At 39.1% G+C, this 18,830-nt stretch overlaps 1 protein-coding gene across 14 annotated transcripts in view; it reads left to right on the forward strand.

Annotated features, from left to right (window-relative positions):
* LUC7L2 (LUC7 like 2, pre-mRNA splicing factor) overlaps window positions 1-18,830 on the forward strand; it is a 66,243-nt gene that overhangs the window by 33,199 nt on the left and 14,214 nt on the right. For all 14 annotated transcript variants that reach the window (XM_024249568.3, XM_024249564.3, XM_054560683.2 and 11 more), the window contains 4 exons: window positions 8,337-8,435; window positions 11,831-11,941; window positions 15,362-15,505; window positions 16,888-17,064. In XM_024249568.3, coding sequence (XP_024105336.1) covers window positions 8,340-8,435; window positions 11,831-11,941; window positions 15,362-15,505; window positions 16,888-17,064 — 528 coding nt within the window. In that variant the 5' untranslated portion in view covers window positions 8,337-8,339. The remainder of the gene's footprint in view (window positions 1-8,336; window positions 8,436-11,830; window positions 11,942-15,361; window positions 15,506-16,887; window positions 17,065-18,830) is intronic.

The following is an 18,830-nucleotide window of genomic DNA, read 5'->3' on the forward strand; positions in this document are numbered from 1 at the left end:
CTCAAGTGCTCCACCTGCCTCGGCCTCCCAAAGTGCTGGGATTACAGACATGAGCCACTGCGTCTGGCCTAGTCTGTCTTATAATTTAGACAGTGTAGTTTTTTTTTTTTTTTTTTTTTTTTTTTTTTGTGAGACAGAGTCTTGCTTTGTCGCCCAGGCTGGAGTGCAGTGGCGCGATCTCGGCTCACTGCAAGCTCCACCTCCCAGGTTCACGCCATTCTCCTGCCTCAGCCTCCCAAGTAGCTGGGACTACAGGCGCCCACCACCACGCCCGGCTAATTTTTCTGTATTTTTAGTAGAGATGGGATTTCACCATGTTAGCCAGGATGGTCTCGATCTCCTGACCTCGTGATTCACCCGTCTTGGCCTCCCAAAGTGCTGGGATTACAGGTGTGAGCCACCGTGCCGGGCCTAGACAATGTAGTTTTTAAGTGCAAGAGAATAAAGCATAAAACATGAATGTTTCCAATTATACATCACCCTCCATCTCAGATCTAAACCTTGTCAACAATTTAGTATACATCTTTCACTCTCCTTGTGTAAATGCTTGTGCATTTACACAAGCTTGTGTGTTTTAACAGATGGCATTATATTGTTTGAATTTTTTTCACTTGTCTTGGAGAGGTTTCCATATCAGTTGTCTGCATTTTTAAAAATGCCTGAATAATATTTTGTAGTGTGGCTGTTCTCATCTTTTATATGCAGTGAGTATTAATATATTAATAGTCTTTGTTTCTGTTTTTGGTGTACACGGTGGCAGTCAAATCCTTGTGTGTACATCTTTGTAGACATTTGCAGCTGTTGCTTTAGTTTTAAGGTCTTGATTTCCATTGTGAATATAAATTCCTTGATAGTAGAAATTATATTCTCATGCTGTTCTGTAATTTTGATCAGGATCTGGTTCATAGAACTGAACAAATGTTCAAACACATAACAAAGCAGGTATATTTACAATTACTTGGAGCTATTACTATGCCAAATTCTATCATTTATATATTCATTAGCATATTACTACTATTAATTTACACTTAGCAGTACACTCAATGTATAAATCAACCTTTTGATTTGCTCTACCGTATTATTTCTATTTGTTGATTTTAGTATAGTTTTCACATGCCTCTCAATTTTTTTTCTCTAAAATTAAATTGGCTTCTTTTTTTGGGGGGTGGGGGGGGACAGGGTCTCTGTCACCCAGGCTAGAGGGCAGTGACATGATCTTGGCTCACTGCAACCTTTGCCTCCCAGGTTTAAGTGATTCTTCTGCCTCAGCCTCCCGAGTAGTTGGGATTGCAGGCATGTCACCATGCCCAGCTAATTTTTATATTTTTGGTAGAGACGGGGTTTCACCATGTTTGCCAGGCTGGTCTCGAACTCCTGGCCTCTAGTGATCTGCCTGCCTCAGGCTCCCATAGTTCTGGGACTACAGGTGTGAGCCACTACGCCCGGCCTGGCTTCATTGATTTTTCTAATTGTAATAATAATACATGCTTGTTGCTTATAATTCAACCAGTACCAGAAAGTTCAAACCACCCTCATGGTAATATAGATTTGTAAATTCCAAAATTCGTATTTTATTATGTCTTTCTTTGCCACCTTCTCTTTTCTCCACTTGGTATATCAAGAACATCATTTTTAAAGGCTAAATAGACACTGTATGGCTATTCCATAGCTGAATCAACCAAACCTCTGTTGAGAGGCTCTTAAAATGTTTCTCGTTTTATAAAAAACAACATTGTTAAACTTTATTCTCCATTTATCTTTTTATAATTATTTCACTATTTTCTTAATTCCTTAGAAATAGAATTCCTTAGTCAAATTATCAGGTGTATTCAGTAGTCATGGTTTGTGCAAAACCTGGTCTTCTGGGAGGAATAAGTAAGAGAAACGGACCATTTTTCTAATGAAGCTTAAGAGTTTATTTGGGGAAATAACATTCACTTTTGGAATTTGAAAAGAAAAGTTAAAAATTCTTGACGATTTAACTTTGTTACCTTTGTTAGTAAAACAATATAAAATGCTGTGGGGCTATAAGTTACCAGGATCAGGTATAGTTATTTGGTCAACATTTCATGGAGTAATGGATTCAGAATGGAGAAGACAAAATGCAGAACTGAACTTAATTACAAATAAGCATTTTTTTTAAATCTATAATCTAAGCATTTAGACGTAAAAATTAAAAACCAAGAATAAACTTGTGGAAGGAATTTAATTATGAAGTAAACTACTTGGTTTTTTTTTGAGATGGAGTTTCGCTCTTGTTTCCCAGGCTGGAGTGCAATGGTGTGATCTCGGCTCACCGCAACCTCTGCCCCCCAGGTTCAAGCTATTCTCCTGCCTCAGCCTCCTGAGTAGTTAGGATTACAGGCAGCCACCACCACGCCCGGCTAATTTTGTATTTTTTTTAGTAGAGACGAGCTTTCTCCATGTTGGTCAGGCTGTCCTCGAACTCCCAACCTCAGGTGATCTGCCCTCCTCGGCCTCCCAAAGTGCTGTAATTACAGGCATGAGCAACCGCACCCAGCAACTACTTGTTAAATTAAAAAAAAAAATTTTAAGACCAGGTGTGGTGGCTCACGCCTGTAATCCCAGCACTTTGGGAGGCTGAGGCGGTTGAATTAACTGAGGTGAAGAGTTTGAGACCAGCCTGGCCAACATGGTGAAACCCCAACTCTACTAAAAATACAAAAATTAGCCAGGTGTGGTGGTGCACGCCTGTAATCCCAGCTACTACGGAGGCCAAGGCAGGAGAATTGCTTGAACCTGGGAGGCAGAGGTTGCAGTGAGCTGAGATTGTGCCACTGCACTCCAGCCTGGGCAACAGAGCGAGACTCCGTCTCCAAAAAATTAGCCGGGTATGGTGATGTGTGCCTGTTGGTCCCAGCTACTCAGGTGTCAGGTGGCTGAAGCGGGAGGATTGCTTGACCCTGGGAGGTAGGGTTGCAGTGAGCTGAGATCATGCCATTGTACTCCAGACTGGGGGACAGAGTGAGGCCCTGTCTCTAAAAAAGTAAAAATAAATAAATAAATAATTATATATTTTGTGACAGAGTCTTACTCTGTTTCTCAGGCTGGAGTGCAGTGGCACGATCTCAGCTCACTGCAAACCTTTGCCTCCTGGGTTCAAGTGATTATTGTACCTCATCCTCCTGAGTAGCTGGGATTACAGGTGCCTGCCACCCTGTCCAGCTATTTTTTGTGTTTTTGGTAGAGACGGGGTTTCACCATGTTGCCCAGGCTGGTCTCAAACTTCTGACCTCAAGTGATCTGCCTGCCTTGGCCTCCCAAAGTGCTGGGATTTCAGGAGTGAGCCACCGCACCTGACCTTGTTTTAAATTTTAAATACTTCTCATGTGCATAGCACAGTGCCAGAGTAGATGCTTAGTAGTCATCATGGTATGGACAGAGGAACATAGATGCCTAGTATTCTGAAAATCTGCCTTGGCTATACCTACTGTCCCACCAGCTCCCTGAAGAGATAACCACTGAGGATATTCCACATACAAAAAAAGCCTTCTTTATTATAATTAGGCCCTTGGTCCTAGGGCTTTGACACCAAAATCTACTATGATGAGTCAGGCTAGACTATAAACTTGCAAGGACTCATAGCCCAGAAAGTGACAAGCCCAACTAGCCTGCCTCTTGGAGGAAAAAAGAATAGCTCAAAACACTTAAGAAGGTAAGGAGTCCAAGGAAAAGAGATAATCCAAGGAGAGGCTAAGAAGAACCTCCCTTCCAGAAGCTCAGATCAGTTTTGTCCTGGAATTCATCTTGACCACTCTGGCTTGTTAATAAGCCGCCCTGTGCCAAATGTTCTTCTTTTCCCTCTTTCCCAGTTCGATTTATTCAACATAGGCACATCGTAGATAAAACAGAAGAATCCTTGCCCTATGGAGCTCACATTTTAGTGAGTTAATCTTCCCCCTCTCATGCATCTTCCCCATGGCATGCCTTCCCCGAAAGGCTACTCTCACCAAAAAGTCCACCTCTACTATAGTGGTAAAATTGTATCTTTTCTTGTGTTCGTTTTGTTCTTGGTCTACATAGTTGCTTTTCTTCCTTTGGTTGGTTGTGTGATGTAACTTTAAAGAAGTGGAGGCAGGGAGCCTAGAATTATTGCGATAGAGACAGAGATGTTTAGGTTAAAAACAATGAGGCAAAATTTCTGTGTGTTACTTTTAAGTTTTTGTTGAATACGGATTGGAAATGTAGTTGATCAGGGAACTGATGAAAGTAAGATAAAGGAGATACGGAAGAAAGGAAGTAGACAGCTGCTTTGAATCTCTGCGGTGAGCTTTTTTAGATGTTGTGGGGAATGACTTACTGAAAAATATTGAAAGGTAAGTTAGTACTGAAATAACCGAAACTAGCATGGTAAAGTGGAAGCAATATTAGACTAGGAATCAGTCTAACCAGATTTTCTGATAAGCACCCTGAGCAAGTCATTCTTTCTGTGCAAAGAATGGGAATAAAACTAGATCAGTGAGTGGTTCTCAACACTGCACATTAAAAGTACCTGGGGGGCTTTTACAATTCAGTCAGTCTTTGGGAGGTAGGAATTGGGACTGTTTTTTAAAAGCTTCCATCAATATTATGTAAAAGTTCCCCAGGTCTAGGTTGAGAACCACAGTGGATCAAAAAGCCTTTCCAACTGTGACATCTTGCATTTTATGAAATAAAATGTAGCATCATGTGAACAGCTATAGCTTGTGGAAATAAAATATTAAGGAAGTTGTTGGCATGATTGATGTTTAGAAATTGTTAATTTCAGAAACCTACTGCCTGGCATATCCATGACAATGACAGCATCCTTCTGCCATTAGCTTCTTTCATTCCTGTTACATTTTCTGGAATTCTTTCTTAGGAATATTTACTGCATTTTCTTAATAATTGTTTAATGAGCACCTTTTAAATTTGAATTTCTACACATCCATAGAAAGCTTTACTTTTTGTTTATTGTCACTGAAAAACTCCTTAGCTTGTTAAACCAGACCAATGAATCGGGGGGTAAGGATTGGAGCTTGGAAAAATCTCAGCATGCTCAGTAACAGTACAGTACTTTAATACCATTAAGCATGATGAGGACTTTTATAACAGTGTTGAGTCCTCATTATTTCCCAAAGGATAACTTTAGGGGCAGAATTTATACGTTCCCATTCATTCCATTATATAATTAAGAACTGAAGGTAATATAGTTTTACAGAAAAATATTTTCTGTTTGTTTTTACTTTTGAGACAGGGTCTACCTCTGTCACCCAGGCTGGAATGCAGTGGCATGATCACAGCTTACTGCAGCTTTGACCTCCAGAGCTCAAGTGATCACCCTGCCTCTGTCTCCTGAGGAGCTGGGACCACAAGCATAGGCCACCATGCCTGGATAATTTTTTTCTTTTTTACTTTTTGTGGAGACGGGGTTTTCTTATGTTACCCAGGCTGGTCTGGAACTCCTGGGCTCAAGCGATCCTCCCACCTTGGCCCCCCAAAGTGCTGGGATTATAGGCATTAGCCACTGTGGCCAGAAACATTGTTGGTTTTTTTCTTTTTTTTAATAGTCACAACGTCTAAGAGTCCGAAGGAAGAAAAAAGCTACCTGATGGTTGAATTATTTCCTTAATATCCTAGTAAAATGGTTGTCAAAACAGTGTTTGAATACCTCATTTATCTGGGAACTCACTAACTCTGAGGATGTTTGTTCTATCTTCAGAAAGCTTTGATTATTGAAAATATTTTCTTGGCCAGGTGCAGTTGCTCATACCTGTAATCCAGCACTGGGAGGCCAAAGTGGGAGAATCACTCAAGCTCAGGAGTTTGAGACCAGCCTGGGCAAGATAGCATCCTTTGTCTCTACTTAAAAAAAAAAAAAAAAATTAGGGGGAGGGGGGAGGGATAGCATTAGGAGATATACCTAATGCTAAATGGCGAGTTAATGGGTGCAGCACGCCAGCATGGCACATGTATACATATGTAACTAACCTGCACATTGTGCACATGTACCCTAAAACTTAAAGTATAATAATAATAATAATTTAAAAAAAATAAAAAATTAGCTGGATATGGTGGCGGGGGGCTGTGGTCCCAGCTACTTGTCGGGGAGGGGTGCTTAGGTGGGAGGATCGCTTGAGCTGGGAGGTGGAGGCTGCAGTGAGCCATGATTATGCCACTACACTCCAGTCTAGGTGACAAAGTGAGACCCTGTCTCAAAAAAAGAAGAAAAAGTATTCAGAGAGTTAAAGTCTGACTCACTGGAGTCCCTTCGGGCCATAATAAAACAAATCTATTTCTGCTGCTTTATGATTGAAGTTGGTTCACATCTTTTGTCTTCTCTATTTATTTCTGTTCCCTGGCTTTTTTGTATAGCCTGGTTTTGAGATACTTTGTCTAATTTTCTCATATTCCTTTTGAAATGTGTTAGTACCTAGAATGTGTGTTTTGGAGAGCAGTGGTTTGCTTTTAAAACCAGCCTTCAGTAGAGAGTTCCTACTTTGTTTATACTGTGTCCTCTTTGAGTTAGTTTTAGACAATATAGATTTTTCTCAGTTGTGCCATACTGTAACTGTTACTCTTGACTACTTACATTTTTAAAATGTCTGATTCCCTGCTCATACCTACTTATTTGTAAATTTATTGTCTTGGTTATGTAACTATAGGACTTCATATTTATTTGTTTTAAATTTTATCTGGTCTATTAATACTTTTGAATCTTGATCTCGTGAAATAACTATCCTTTTTAGTTGGGATATTTCATGAAATTAATTATCATGCTTTTGTTTTATACATATTTAGGTTGTTGACAAGTTAAATAGGCATACTCATTTCTAGATACTGTATACAAAGCTAAGGCTCAGACCTGTGTGCCATACTCTATTCCTGTTCCCTGTTACCATAAACTTCTCTGTGATTAATAGTGGCATATAAATAAATAAATATTTTAAAGATCTGCCTTCTAAATCTTCTGTACAACCTGGAACATTACTTTTTGCCTTTTCCTAAGATTCATTTGCTTCTCCCTCTTTAGATCCAGTTTAATTGTATCCTCTTCAGAAAGGTCTTCTCTGACCAACTCATCCCAAGTAGCCCCCCATAATAATGGGGAGCATTGCTATTTTATTATATCATCTAACTTTGTTCACAGACATGATTCTTGTTATTTGTTTCCCCTCAAATAGAATGTAAGCTCCATGAAGTCAGACTCTCTGTGTCACTTTATATCCCTAGTACCTAAGATAGTGCTTGCCACAAGTGGGAACTTAATAGTCAAAGGAGGGAGAATGACTTGTACTCCCTTTTTACCAACCCTCCAGAGATTTTGAGGTATTCCAAGGGTGGTCACACTTCCAATTGGAAAATCTCTGCCTTGCTTTCATCACTGATTAATCATACCTGTAATGATCCTTACATCTTGCCAATTTTTTCTCATATTTTCCCCCAAAAAAGTTTCATGAAAGATCTTATCAGTTGCCTAGATACATGTAAAAATGGATAGATTTTTAGATATTTTGTCTCAGATATGAGGAAAGCCTCTGGTTTGGTAAATAACACCTAATTGGAATTTCCAAGTAGAAGGACCCTAGATTCAGTAAGAGTATTTATTTCACTGATACATGCTTATTATAAGTGGGATTAAATGCTTGTTCTCTGTGCACTTATATTGGGTCTTACTAGTAAATCACCTCTTTACTAGTTTATATGGAGTCTTGTCCCCAGACAAGACTATATCAAAGTCAACAGTCTGTTTTGTTGTGGGTTTTTAAAATTTTTTATTTTTTAAAATTGAGACAGGTCTTAGTGTGTTGCCCAGGCTAGGCTGGTCTCAAATTCCTGGGCTCAAGCAATCCTCCTGCCTTGGCCTTCCAAAGTGCTGGGATTACAGGCATGAGCCACCATGCCCGGCCACCAGTCTGTTTTTTGAGAACTCCCATCTTTATTTGAAAAATAGGATGTTCTTCAAAGCACATTGACATCTCAACAATTCGATTTATGTATTCTTTTAGTTTGGTTTAAAATTAACTTGATCTTTTTTGTGTTGTGGAGCTAAATGAACTGTGTTGTGATATAGAAGCTAGAAGCTTTTTTCAGATTCTGAAAAGCTTTTCCATATCCATTTATTCTTAAATACAAGTGATCCCTGTTCCCATCTGTTGGTAGACAGAATTGGTGCCATTTTTTTCTTCTGACACCACGTTTTATATTTGTCTATGAAATTTTGTAATTTGGAAGCCCCTACATAAAAAAGCATCTGTATGACTTAATATGTATTCTGAAAAGAACTGTGGTTGTTGAAGCATTTTTTAAAAAACATGGTTTTTTTGTTTTAATATTATGTCTTTTTTCCCTTCCAGAGAATGGATCTTGGAGAATGTCTGAAAGTCCATGACCTGGCTTTAAGAGCGGATTATGAAATTGCATCCAAAGAACAAGATTTTTTCTTTGAACTTGATGTATGTGATTTTGCTTTAATGGTTTGTTGTTATCTTTTGCTGTAAAACATTGTGAATGTGGATTAATGTCTCTTAATAGGAAAAACTCTTAGCGGTTTATCCTCTGGTTATATGAAGGGTAAGACTCTAAGATCATGTACTTTCTTGACAACTCTTTTAAAAATATGAGGTGAGACTATTTTAAGAAAATGTGTAAAAGTCATATGATTCATATATTCTTTTGAAAATTAAGCATATTCTTCCCAACAAAATAGTAATGATTAAGGAAATATCAAGCAAATGTAAGCAACTAATTTATAGTGTATATAAGGACCTATCTTTAGTAATATACTGAGTTTTTACATTCGTATTTATTTTTGAATCTACTTATATATATACATGTATATATAGTTGGCCCCCCATATCTGTCGTCGAATCTGTAGAAGGAACCAATTGGGGATTGTAAATATTTAGCAGAAGAAATGGATTGTTGCATCCGTACTGAACATGTACAGACATTTTGTTCTTGTTATTATTCCCCAAACGTTACATATAACTGTTTACATAGCATTTACATTGTATTAGGTATTATAAGTAATCTGGAGACAATTTAAAGTATATGGGAGGATATGTACTGGGAGATTATACCATTTTATATTAAACATGCATTCATGGATTTTGGTATCCGCTGGGTATCTTGGAACCAATCTCCCACAGATACTGAGGGACATGCATATGGGTGTTTGGGGGAATTTTTTTTTTTTTTTTTTTTTTTTGAGACGAAGTCTCTGTAGCCCAGGCTGGAGTGCAGTGGCCTGATCTCGGCTCACTGCAACCTCTGCCTCCCAGGTTCACGCCATTCTGCTGCCTCAGCCTCCCGAGTAGCTGGGACTACAGGCACCTGCCACCACGCCTGGCTATTTTTCTGTGTTTTTAGTAGAGACAGGGTTTCACCGTGTTAGCCAGGATGGTCTTGATCTCCTGACCTCGTGATCCGCACGCCTCAGCCTCCCAAAGTGCTGGGATTACAGGCATGAGCCACCGCACCCGGCCGTTTGGGGGATATTAAGGACGATGTTTTTAATGAAAAACCAAGAAATGGAAGACACCATTTAGATACCTAAAAAAGCCTGAAATGTAACTTTATATTGTTGCTTTTATATGAAAATCGTTTGCATAAAAATAAAGTTTTTTGCATATATATAAAACATAACAATCAGCATTACATGAAACATACTAATGTGCATAAATCTTATGATACATTTTATTAGTGAAATAATAGATGTTTTAAATTTGGTTTAGGAGATAAACCAACCAGCAGGTCCTCCTGTCTTCTGAGTATCCAAGAATTTCTGCTAATGGAAATGAAATTGTTTTCAGAAATATAATTTACAACACATTTTCCGTGCTTTTTTGGTGGTTTTTGGCCTTGCGGGGTATTTTTATATTTATATCTTCTGATTTATCAATCTTTAACAAATCTATAGCCAGGCATGGTGGCTCTTACGCCTGTAATCCCAGCACTTTGGGAGGCCAAGGCAGGGGTGGATCTCCTAAGGTCAGTAGTTCAAGACCAGCCTGGCCAACATGGTGAAACCCCATCTCTACTAAAAATACAAAAATTAGCCAGGCATGGTGGTGGGTGCCTGTAATCCCAGCTACTCGGGAGGCTGAGGCAGGAGAATCACTTGAACCCGGGAGTCAGGTTGCAGTGAGCCTAGATCGTGCCACCGTGCTCCAGCTTGGGGGACAGAGCGAGACTCCGTCTCAAAAAACAAACAGAAAAACCAAATCTGTTTCATTAATTCTAAACACTTTTCTTTTTCTGAGGTGCTAAGAGTTCTCTGCTGTGGTTTCTTCTGGCATATTTTAGCTTCATTTTATAGACTTTTAAGTCCTTGATTCATCTCAGATTTATTCTGGTTTAAGGAACTGAGATATGGATCTAGTCTCCCCCCGACCCCACATAGCTACTTAGTCACCCAACACTATTTGCTAATTAGTCCATCTTTTCTCTCACTGCTTTGAGATGCCATCTTTATCTTTACATAAGGAAATTTGAATAGATCTCTGTTGTGATTTAAAATTTTTCAAATTAAAAGAAATTAACTATTGTTATGTTATCACAGATTAAAGCTTTTTAAAAAATGATCCTTATTGCTTTTCACATTGAAGAAATTCTTGGGTTATCCAACTACTTTTGGAATTCAGTGTGTGCTGAATAAATTTGTATTTTTAGTTAAACATTTGTATCTTGAATTAGTTATATTTCTGTACAGTAAGATTTGGAAGTCCAAACTTGAGAATGAATTCTTAAAGCTTACTTTTAAATGAACTATTAATTGTAGACATTAATATGTGCCTCACAAATGTCTTTTATATAAATATTGAATTTTTATAGTGTAGATACTGCTAAAATTCTCAATGGTTTATTCTCTGAAAAAAGGTAAGTTTTCCTGATGTGCGAGACTCTTAAAAAAGAAAAAATTCTAAAGCAGTTTGGAGAATTAAAAGAAAAAAGGGTAAAAATGTTCAGAAATACTTACTGTTAGCATTTTGCATAGTTTTCCATTTTTTCTGTATTTTCTTTTTGTCCATTCAGATCTAGACTTGCAGCAGATTTTTCTGTCTTTATTTTACAAAATTGGGATCTTACTGCATAACATTTGTAATTTGCTTTTTATTTACAAATGAATCCTGAACATTTCTCCATGTCTTCAAGTGATTTTTTTTGAGACAGTCTCATTCTGTCACCCAGGCTAGAATGCAGTGGTGCGATCTTGGGTCACTGCAACCTCTGCCTCCCAGGTGCAAGTGATTCTCCTGCCTCAGCCTCCCCGAGTAGCTGGGATTACAGGCGTGCACTACCATGTCTGGCTAATTTTTGTATTTTTAGTAGAGACGAGGTTTCACCATGTTGGCCAGCGTGGTCTCAAATAACTTCAGGTGATCTACCTGCTTCGGCCTCCCAAAGTGCTGGAATTATAGGCGTGACCCACCACGCCCAGCTTCTTTTTTTTTTTTTTTTTTTTTTTTTTTTTTTTTTTTTAATGACAGGGTCTCGCTGTGTCACCCAGACTGGAGTGCATTGGCATCATCAGGGCTCACTGCAGCCTCAGCCTCTTTGGGCCCAAGTGTTCCTTCTGCCTCAGCCTCCCGAGAAGCTGAGACTACAGTTGTGCACCACCCACCTGGCTAAATTTGGATTTTAAGTAGAGGCAGGGTTTCACCAAGTTGGCCAGGCTGGCCTCAAGTGATCTGCCTGCCTTAGCCTCCTGAAGTGCTTGGATTCCTGATGTGAGCCACCGTGCCCCACCATGGTAGCATTTTAAAAAGCAAAGTGTGATTTTTGTATGAAGATATTTCTGAATAAAGTTGACTTTCTGACAGTAATTGTCTTTAATTAAACTTTGTAGGCCATGGATCATTTGCAGTCATTCATTGCAGATTGTGATCGTAGAACAGAAGTGGCCAAGAAAAGATTAGCAGAAACTCAAGAAGAGATTAGTGCTGAAGTAGCAGCAAAGGTAAGAATTTTAATCATTTCATTAGTACGAAGTATTATTTCGACTCCTTTTGTTTAAGTTTTTATTTTGAAATAATTAGATTTGCAAGAGATTGCAAAGACATATACAAGGAATTCTGTATACTTTCTTGTCTGCCCCAATGTAAACATCTTATACAATATAGTGCAATATCAAATAAATTGACATTGGTCTAATCCTTATATTTTATTCAGATTTTGCCAGTTATGCATGCATTTATTTGTGTATGCATGTCTGTATGTATAGCTCTGTGCAGTTTTTTTGTTTTTGTTTTTGTTTGAGACAGAGTTTTGCTGTGTTGCCCAGGCTGGAGTGCAGTGGTTTAATCTTGGCTTGCTGCAATCTCTGCCTTCTGGGCTCACGTCTCGTGCCTCAGCCTTCTGAGTAACTGGGATTACAGGCGTGCGTCACCAGGCCCAGCTAATTTTTTTTATTTTTAGCAGAGACGGGGTTTTGCCATGTTGGCCAGGCTGGTCTCAAACTTCTGGCCTCAAGCGATCTGCCCACCTTGGCCTCCCAAAGTGCTGGGATTACAGGTGTGAGCCACCATGCCTGGCCAGCTCTCTGCAGTTTAATCACGTGTGTAATTACAGCCACAGTTAGGATGCTTAACTATAACATTGCCACAAGACTCCCTCATGTTACCCCTTTTATAGTTACATCCATCTTCACACCCACCCAGCATCTCTACCCTTGGCAACAACTAACCTATTCTCTATCTCTGTAGTTATGTTATTTCATGGAGTGTTAACATAAATGAAATCCTGTGTATGCTTTTGAGATTTGGCCTTTTTCATTCCATATAACTTTCTTGAGATTCATTCAAGTTGTGTGTATCAGTTCATTCCTTTTTATTTCTCCATTGTACAGATATACCACAGTATTTTTATTTGCTTTTAAAAGCAAATGTTAAATGTCATATTTCACCTGTAAATTATAACCACAGTAATACATACATAAAGTTAACAGTAATTTTTTTAATGTTATCCAGTATATGTTTATTTTTTATATATAGAGTCGATGTGTTATTAGAATCCAAACAAGGTCTTTTATATTGCATTTGTTGATGACTTATTACAACATAATTATATTCCATTCAGTATGATCTAGTGTGTTTTATGAAAATGCAGAATGGGAGAAAAAGAGTTACCCAGGTGGAGTTTAGATGACAGTATTAAAATATGGCGTTCAGATATGTATATACAAATGAAAATAGATTCCATCGTTTGAGAAAAGGGTTGCTTTTAGTCAAACCTTTTCTGAAAATTCTCTGAAGATGGGGACTGGAAAGACTGGCATCCTGAAGTACAAAGGATCTAGTATCTCGTGGTTGGAAGAGATCTGTAAGTGCTTGGTAGAGCCCGAGTTGTATTGGTTGTATTGGTTGTATTGGTTATCCATCACCACACAAATGCTGTATAACAAACCACTTCAAAGCTCAGTGACTTGAAACAGTAAGTATATATTTAGCCCATGACTCTGCAGTCAATGATTTAGGCTGAACTTGACTGAGCAGTTATTCTTGTTTCAGCTGGGCTTACTCACATGCCTTGCAATCCACTAGCGGATGCAGAGCCATGCCCAGCAGGCTAGCCTGGCCGTGTTGTCATGGTGGTGGCAGAGGTGCAGAAGCATCAAGCCCCATCACACAGGCCTCTCCTTTGGTCATGTTTGCTGCCATCTCAGTAACCAAAGCAAGTTCATGGCCAAATTCAGTCAGAGTACGATGGTACACGATTACATGGTCAAGGACATGGATACAGGGAAGAAAGAAAAGTTTTGGACAACAGTTTAGTCATTCAATGATGTATTTAAAGGAAAATAACCATTTGGTAGAGAGGGAGGATAGTGATAATAGAATTGGACTCTCATTGAGGGAAGAAGTATTTTGGGTTGAAAGATATTTGAGAAGTAAAGATTATTAATTAAACCAGTAAACTGGTTTGTTGGGACTGGAAACTCATACCAAACTAAAACCTTCGGCTGGGCTTGGTGGCTCACACCTGTAATCCCAGCACTTTGTGAGGCCAAGGTGGGTGGACCACTTAAGGTCAGGAGTTTGAGACCAGCCTGGCCAACATAGTGAAACCCTGTCTCTACAAAAACTGCAAAATTAGCCAGGCATGGTGGTGCATGCCTGTAATCTCAGCTACGTGGGAGGCTGAGACAGGAGAATTGCTTGAACCCAGGAGGCGGAGGTTGTAGTGAACTGAAATCGTGCCACTGCACTCCAGCCTGGGCGACAGAGCAAGACTCCATCTCAAAAACAACAATAACAACAAGAAATTAAAACTTTCTTTGCTAACATATTATAATTGGCCATACAGCAAAGACTTTGTGGCCCAAATAATGATTATATGTATGTTTTATGTGCCATTACAACAGTAAGAATGAACTAAGTTGCGAGGGTGATGATGGTGATGAGGAAGAGGAATGTATTCTTTCCCAAGGCAAGAGTTAATCCCAGTGGAAAGCTAAGGACTCATAGAGTGAAGTTGCCAGGCGAGTATGCTGAAAATCAGCAAGGTGCTATGCAGTGTACATACAAGGCATATTTTCTCATTTCTCACAACTTTGTGGGATAGGTACTTCTTAGATGAGGAAATGGATTCAGGTATAAGTAATGTGGCCAAAATTACACGGATAGTAATTGGTTTAGCAGTAAGTCAGATCTGATGGACTCCTGAACTTGATCCACCAATTCATTTCTTTAACTCATGTTTGAGCCTAGGTAGGCTATTTGCTGAGCGCTAGAGATACAAAGATGGGAAATACAGATAGCTGTCCTTAAAGTAGTATGATATTTATCAAAGGAACTGTCAAAAAAGATACAAAGGTGACACAAAGGAGAGAGTATGGCCATCTGTGCTGATGTGTTTAAGTGGGGCTGGGATGTGGTGACTGTTCAGGAATGCTTTGCAGAAATGGCCCTTGAGTTGGATCTTGTTGGAACGAGTGAATATTCAGTAGGCGGACAAGAGAGGTAAGGGATCCCATCCCAGAAAGAAGAGTATATGCAAAGTCACAGAGGTAGAAAACAACAGGATAAGTTTGGGAAACTATAAATTATGTTGTGAGGTGGGGGAGTAGCAAGAGATGGTTTAGAAAAGTACAAAGGGCCAGATCATGGAAGAAATGGTATTTTACACTAGGAGTACACCACCTCGCCAGCGGACAGAAAGTTATATTGGGCCAAGTAGTAGCCCTGACTTCATTGAGGTAAGGCAGGCAGGCTCAGAACATCCTGATGTCTCAGTAGTTCATTTGGGATATGCTCAGAAAGCATTCTTTAACCACATATTGCGTTAGATAACAAGTTTTTTCTCAGCAGTTCTGAAATACTTTGAAGTTTAAAATTCATTCTCTTGTTTATTCACGATCTTCTTTTTTATTTCTTTTTAGGCAGAACGTGTTCATGAGTTAAATGAAGAAATAGGTAAATTGTTAGCCAAGGTGGAACAACTAGGAGCTGAAGGGAATGTGGAGGAATCCCAGAAAGTAATGGATGAAGTAGAGAAAGCACGGGCAAAGAAAAGAGAAGCAGAGGTAAATTCTTAATAGTAGTAGACAAATTCTGCTTAATTTGGTAAGACTACAAAAAAAAAGTAGTAGATGAAACTTCAGTATCTATACTTCTCTAAGAACATGTATTTGAATGAAAATTATTGAACAGTTATAAAAGAGAAGTTGAACTAAAAGACAAAAACAAAACAAAACACAGAAAAAGCTGGTTGTGGTGGTGCGTGCCTTTGGTCCCAGCTATTCTGCAGGCTGAGGTGGATCGCTTGAGTCCAATTCAAGTCCATCCTTCTTCTTTTTGTTTTTTTGAGATGGAGTTTTGCTCTTGTTGCTCAGGCAGGAGTGCAATGGCACAATCTCGGCTCACCGCAACCTCTGCCTCCCGGGTTCAAGCAATTCTCCTGCCTCAGCCTCCCAAGTAGCTGGGATTACAGGCCCATGCCACCACACCTGGCTAATATTTATATTTTTAGTAGAGACAGGGTTTCTCCATGTTGGTCAGGCTGGTCTTGAACACCCGACCTCAGGTGATCCACCTGCCTCAACCTCCCAAAGTGCTAGGATTACAGGCGTGAACCACTGTGCCAGGCCTTTTTTTTTTTTTTTTAAGACAGAGTCTTACTCTCTCTCCAAGGCTGGAGTGTAGTGGTGTGATCTCAGCTCACTGAAACCTCTGCTTCCCGGGTTCAAGCGATTCTCTTGCCTCAGCCTGCCGAGTAGCTGGGACTACAGGCGTGTACCACCATGCCTGGCTAATTTTTTGTATTTTTAGTAGAGATAGGCTTTCACCATGTTTGGCCAGGCTGGTCTTGAACTCCTGACCTCAGGTGATCTGTCCACCTCAGCCTCCCAAAGTGCTGGGATTACAGGCGTGGGCCACTGCGCTTGACCTGTTTTTTTTGTTGTTGTTTTTTAAATTACTTTTGGTAAATTTGTCTTTCACAAAATCTCTTCTAAGTTGTATTTATTGATATAAAGTTGTTCATAGTGTTCTCTTTTAATATCTGTAGAATGTTTGCAATTGATGTCTTCTCTTTTCTTGATTGATCTAGCTGGTCAGTTTTATTTTGTTTTTTAAAGACCCAGTCTTCTGATTTTATTGTTTTTTTTCTTGTTTTCTATTTCATTGATTTCTGTTCATGTTTATTATTTCCTTATACTCCAGTGGAGAGAGGCCCTAAGGATAGAGGATGGGGATAAAGGGAACCTATAATTTTCATAACAAAATAGCCATGCTTTTGTGTATTTTTTTTTTTTTGAGCTGGAGTCTCGCCCCAGTGAGCCACCATGCCCAGCCACTTTTGTGTATTTTTTAGAAAACACTTTTGGTATAAGCATAGTATATTTTATTTAATTGTATGACTTTTAGTGAGATTTATATGGTCATTGTTTTTCTCACTTTTGTTTAGGAAGTTTATCGGAATTCTATGCCAGCTTCCAGTTTTCAGCAGCAGAAACTTCGAGTCTGTGAAGTCTGCTCTGCCTATTTAGGACTTCATGATAATGACAGACGACTGGCCGATCATTTTGGGGGTAAACTGCACCTGGGATTTATTGAAATAAGAGAGAAGCTTGAAGAATTAAAGGTACATTGGTAAAATATTCCTCACTTTATCCTCTTGTTCTTTTGATCTGTATCAGTTGTCTTTTTGTACAACATTCTTGACTATGATTCAGTAATGTAGTATCTAATGATTAATACTAAACAGTGTAGGATTATAGATGGAAATTCAAGTTGGTTTAATGGACATTGCCTGAGAAACAGACTTAATATTATCCTGTTATTTTGGGAGTTACCATTTTATATTAGATATGACACCGAGTTAGGGATCTTTCAAGCTAGTTACTAATAGAGTCCCATAAAACTTCATTATTATCGTTCTTTTCAATAAGGTCAATAAGAATGTAATATTAATATAATATTTATAAGAAGTTTGAGAAAATGAACCCAATATTAATTTGAAATATTTTGCAATTCTTTATTAAATAGCAAGCTTGCAGAATCTCTAGTTTTATTTTATGCTCCTGCTTCCACTTCGGAAAGGACTTATGAAAAAATTTATATATTTTTTAAAAGGACAATCGCTATTACTTAAATAATATAGGCTTTTATGAGGAAGACAACACAGTTTTTACTCTTGTTGTTGAGAGGGGATAAACACAAAAAAGCATGGTGGTATTTCTGAAGTGGTAAAGATGAGTGTTGGTGGATATAATCTATTTACCTTTTAATATGCTGATAGCTTTTCAAGAATTGTGGCACTGTAGTGTTTTTTCATGAATTGAGGACTGGCTGACAAATGGGAAACATGGGATAGTCATTTTCTTTGTAACTGTTACCGTCAACTGGAATTAACTCGAGGTCCATAGCATTTAAAATAATGTAGAATCAGAAAATGCCTAGGGATATCTCCATATTCGCAGGTAACAGTGGGCTCTTTTCAGTATTCTGAGTAGCTAGGGTGATCTCAAGTAATTTTTAAAAAATTTTCGAAAAGGGTCACTATAGCAAATAGTTACTAGGCTCCAAGTTAAAACTCCAGTGGTTCCTACTTGGAAGTCTTTGCAGATAGACCTAGCAACAGAACTCAAGCATTTTACTCTTATCTTTAAAAAGCAGCAGCATCAGGATGGTATTGGAAGTGACCTAAACATTTCCATATTAGAAATCACAGGGCATGGGAACTTGTAGTGATTTATAATGGTTGATTTTTTTAAAAAAATACAAAATAATACTAGAAAACATTTAGAGGAGGAAAATCTTGTAGAAGTGACTTGGAAATGTCATTAAGAAATCATGAAAGGCCAGGCGCGGTGGCTCACACCTGTAATCCTAGCACTTTGGGAGGCCAAGGCGGGCGGATCACAAGGTCAGGAGTTCGAGACCAGCCTGGCCAATATGGTGAAATCCCGTCTCTACTAAAAATATAAAAATTAGCCGCGTGTGGTGGCACGTGCCTGTAGTCCCAGCTACTCTGGAAACTGAGGCAGGAGAATCACTTGAACCCAGGAGGTGGAGGTTGCAGTGAGCTGAGATTGTGCCACTGTACTCCAACCTGGGCGACAGAGCGAGACCCTGTCTCAAAAAAAAAAAAAAAAAAGAAATCATGGAGCTGGGTATGGTGACTCATGCCTGTAATCCCAGCACTTTGGGATGCCAAGGTGGCCGGATCACTTGAGGCCAGGAGTTGGAGACCAGCCTGGGCAATGTGGTGAAACCTTGTCTCCACTAAAAAATATTAATACAAAAATTAGCTGGATGTGGTGATGCACGCCTGTAATCCCAGCTCCTCAGGTGGCTGAGGCTGGCAGGTGGAGGTTGCAGTGAGCTGAGATGGTGCTACTGCACTCC

This window comes from Pongo abelii, chromosome 6, assembly GCF_028885655.2.
Source record: "Pongo abelii isolate AG06213 chromosome 6, NHGRI_mPonAbe1-v2.0_pri, whole genome shotgun sequence".
In the NCBI taxonomy this organism is placed as follows: Eukaryota; Metazoa; Chordata; class Mammalia; order Primates; family Hominidae; genus Pongo; species Pongo abelii.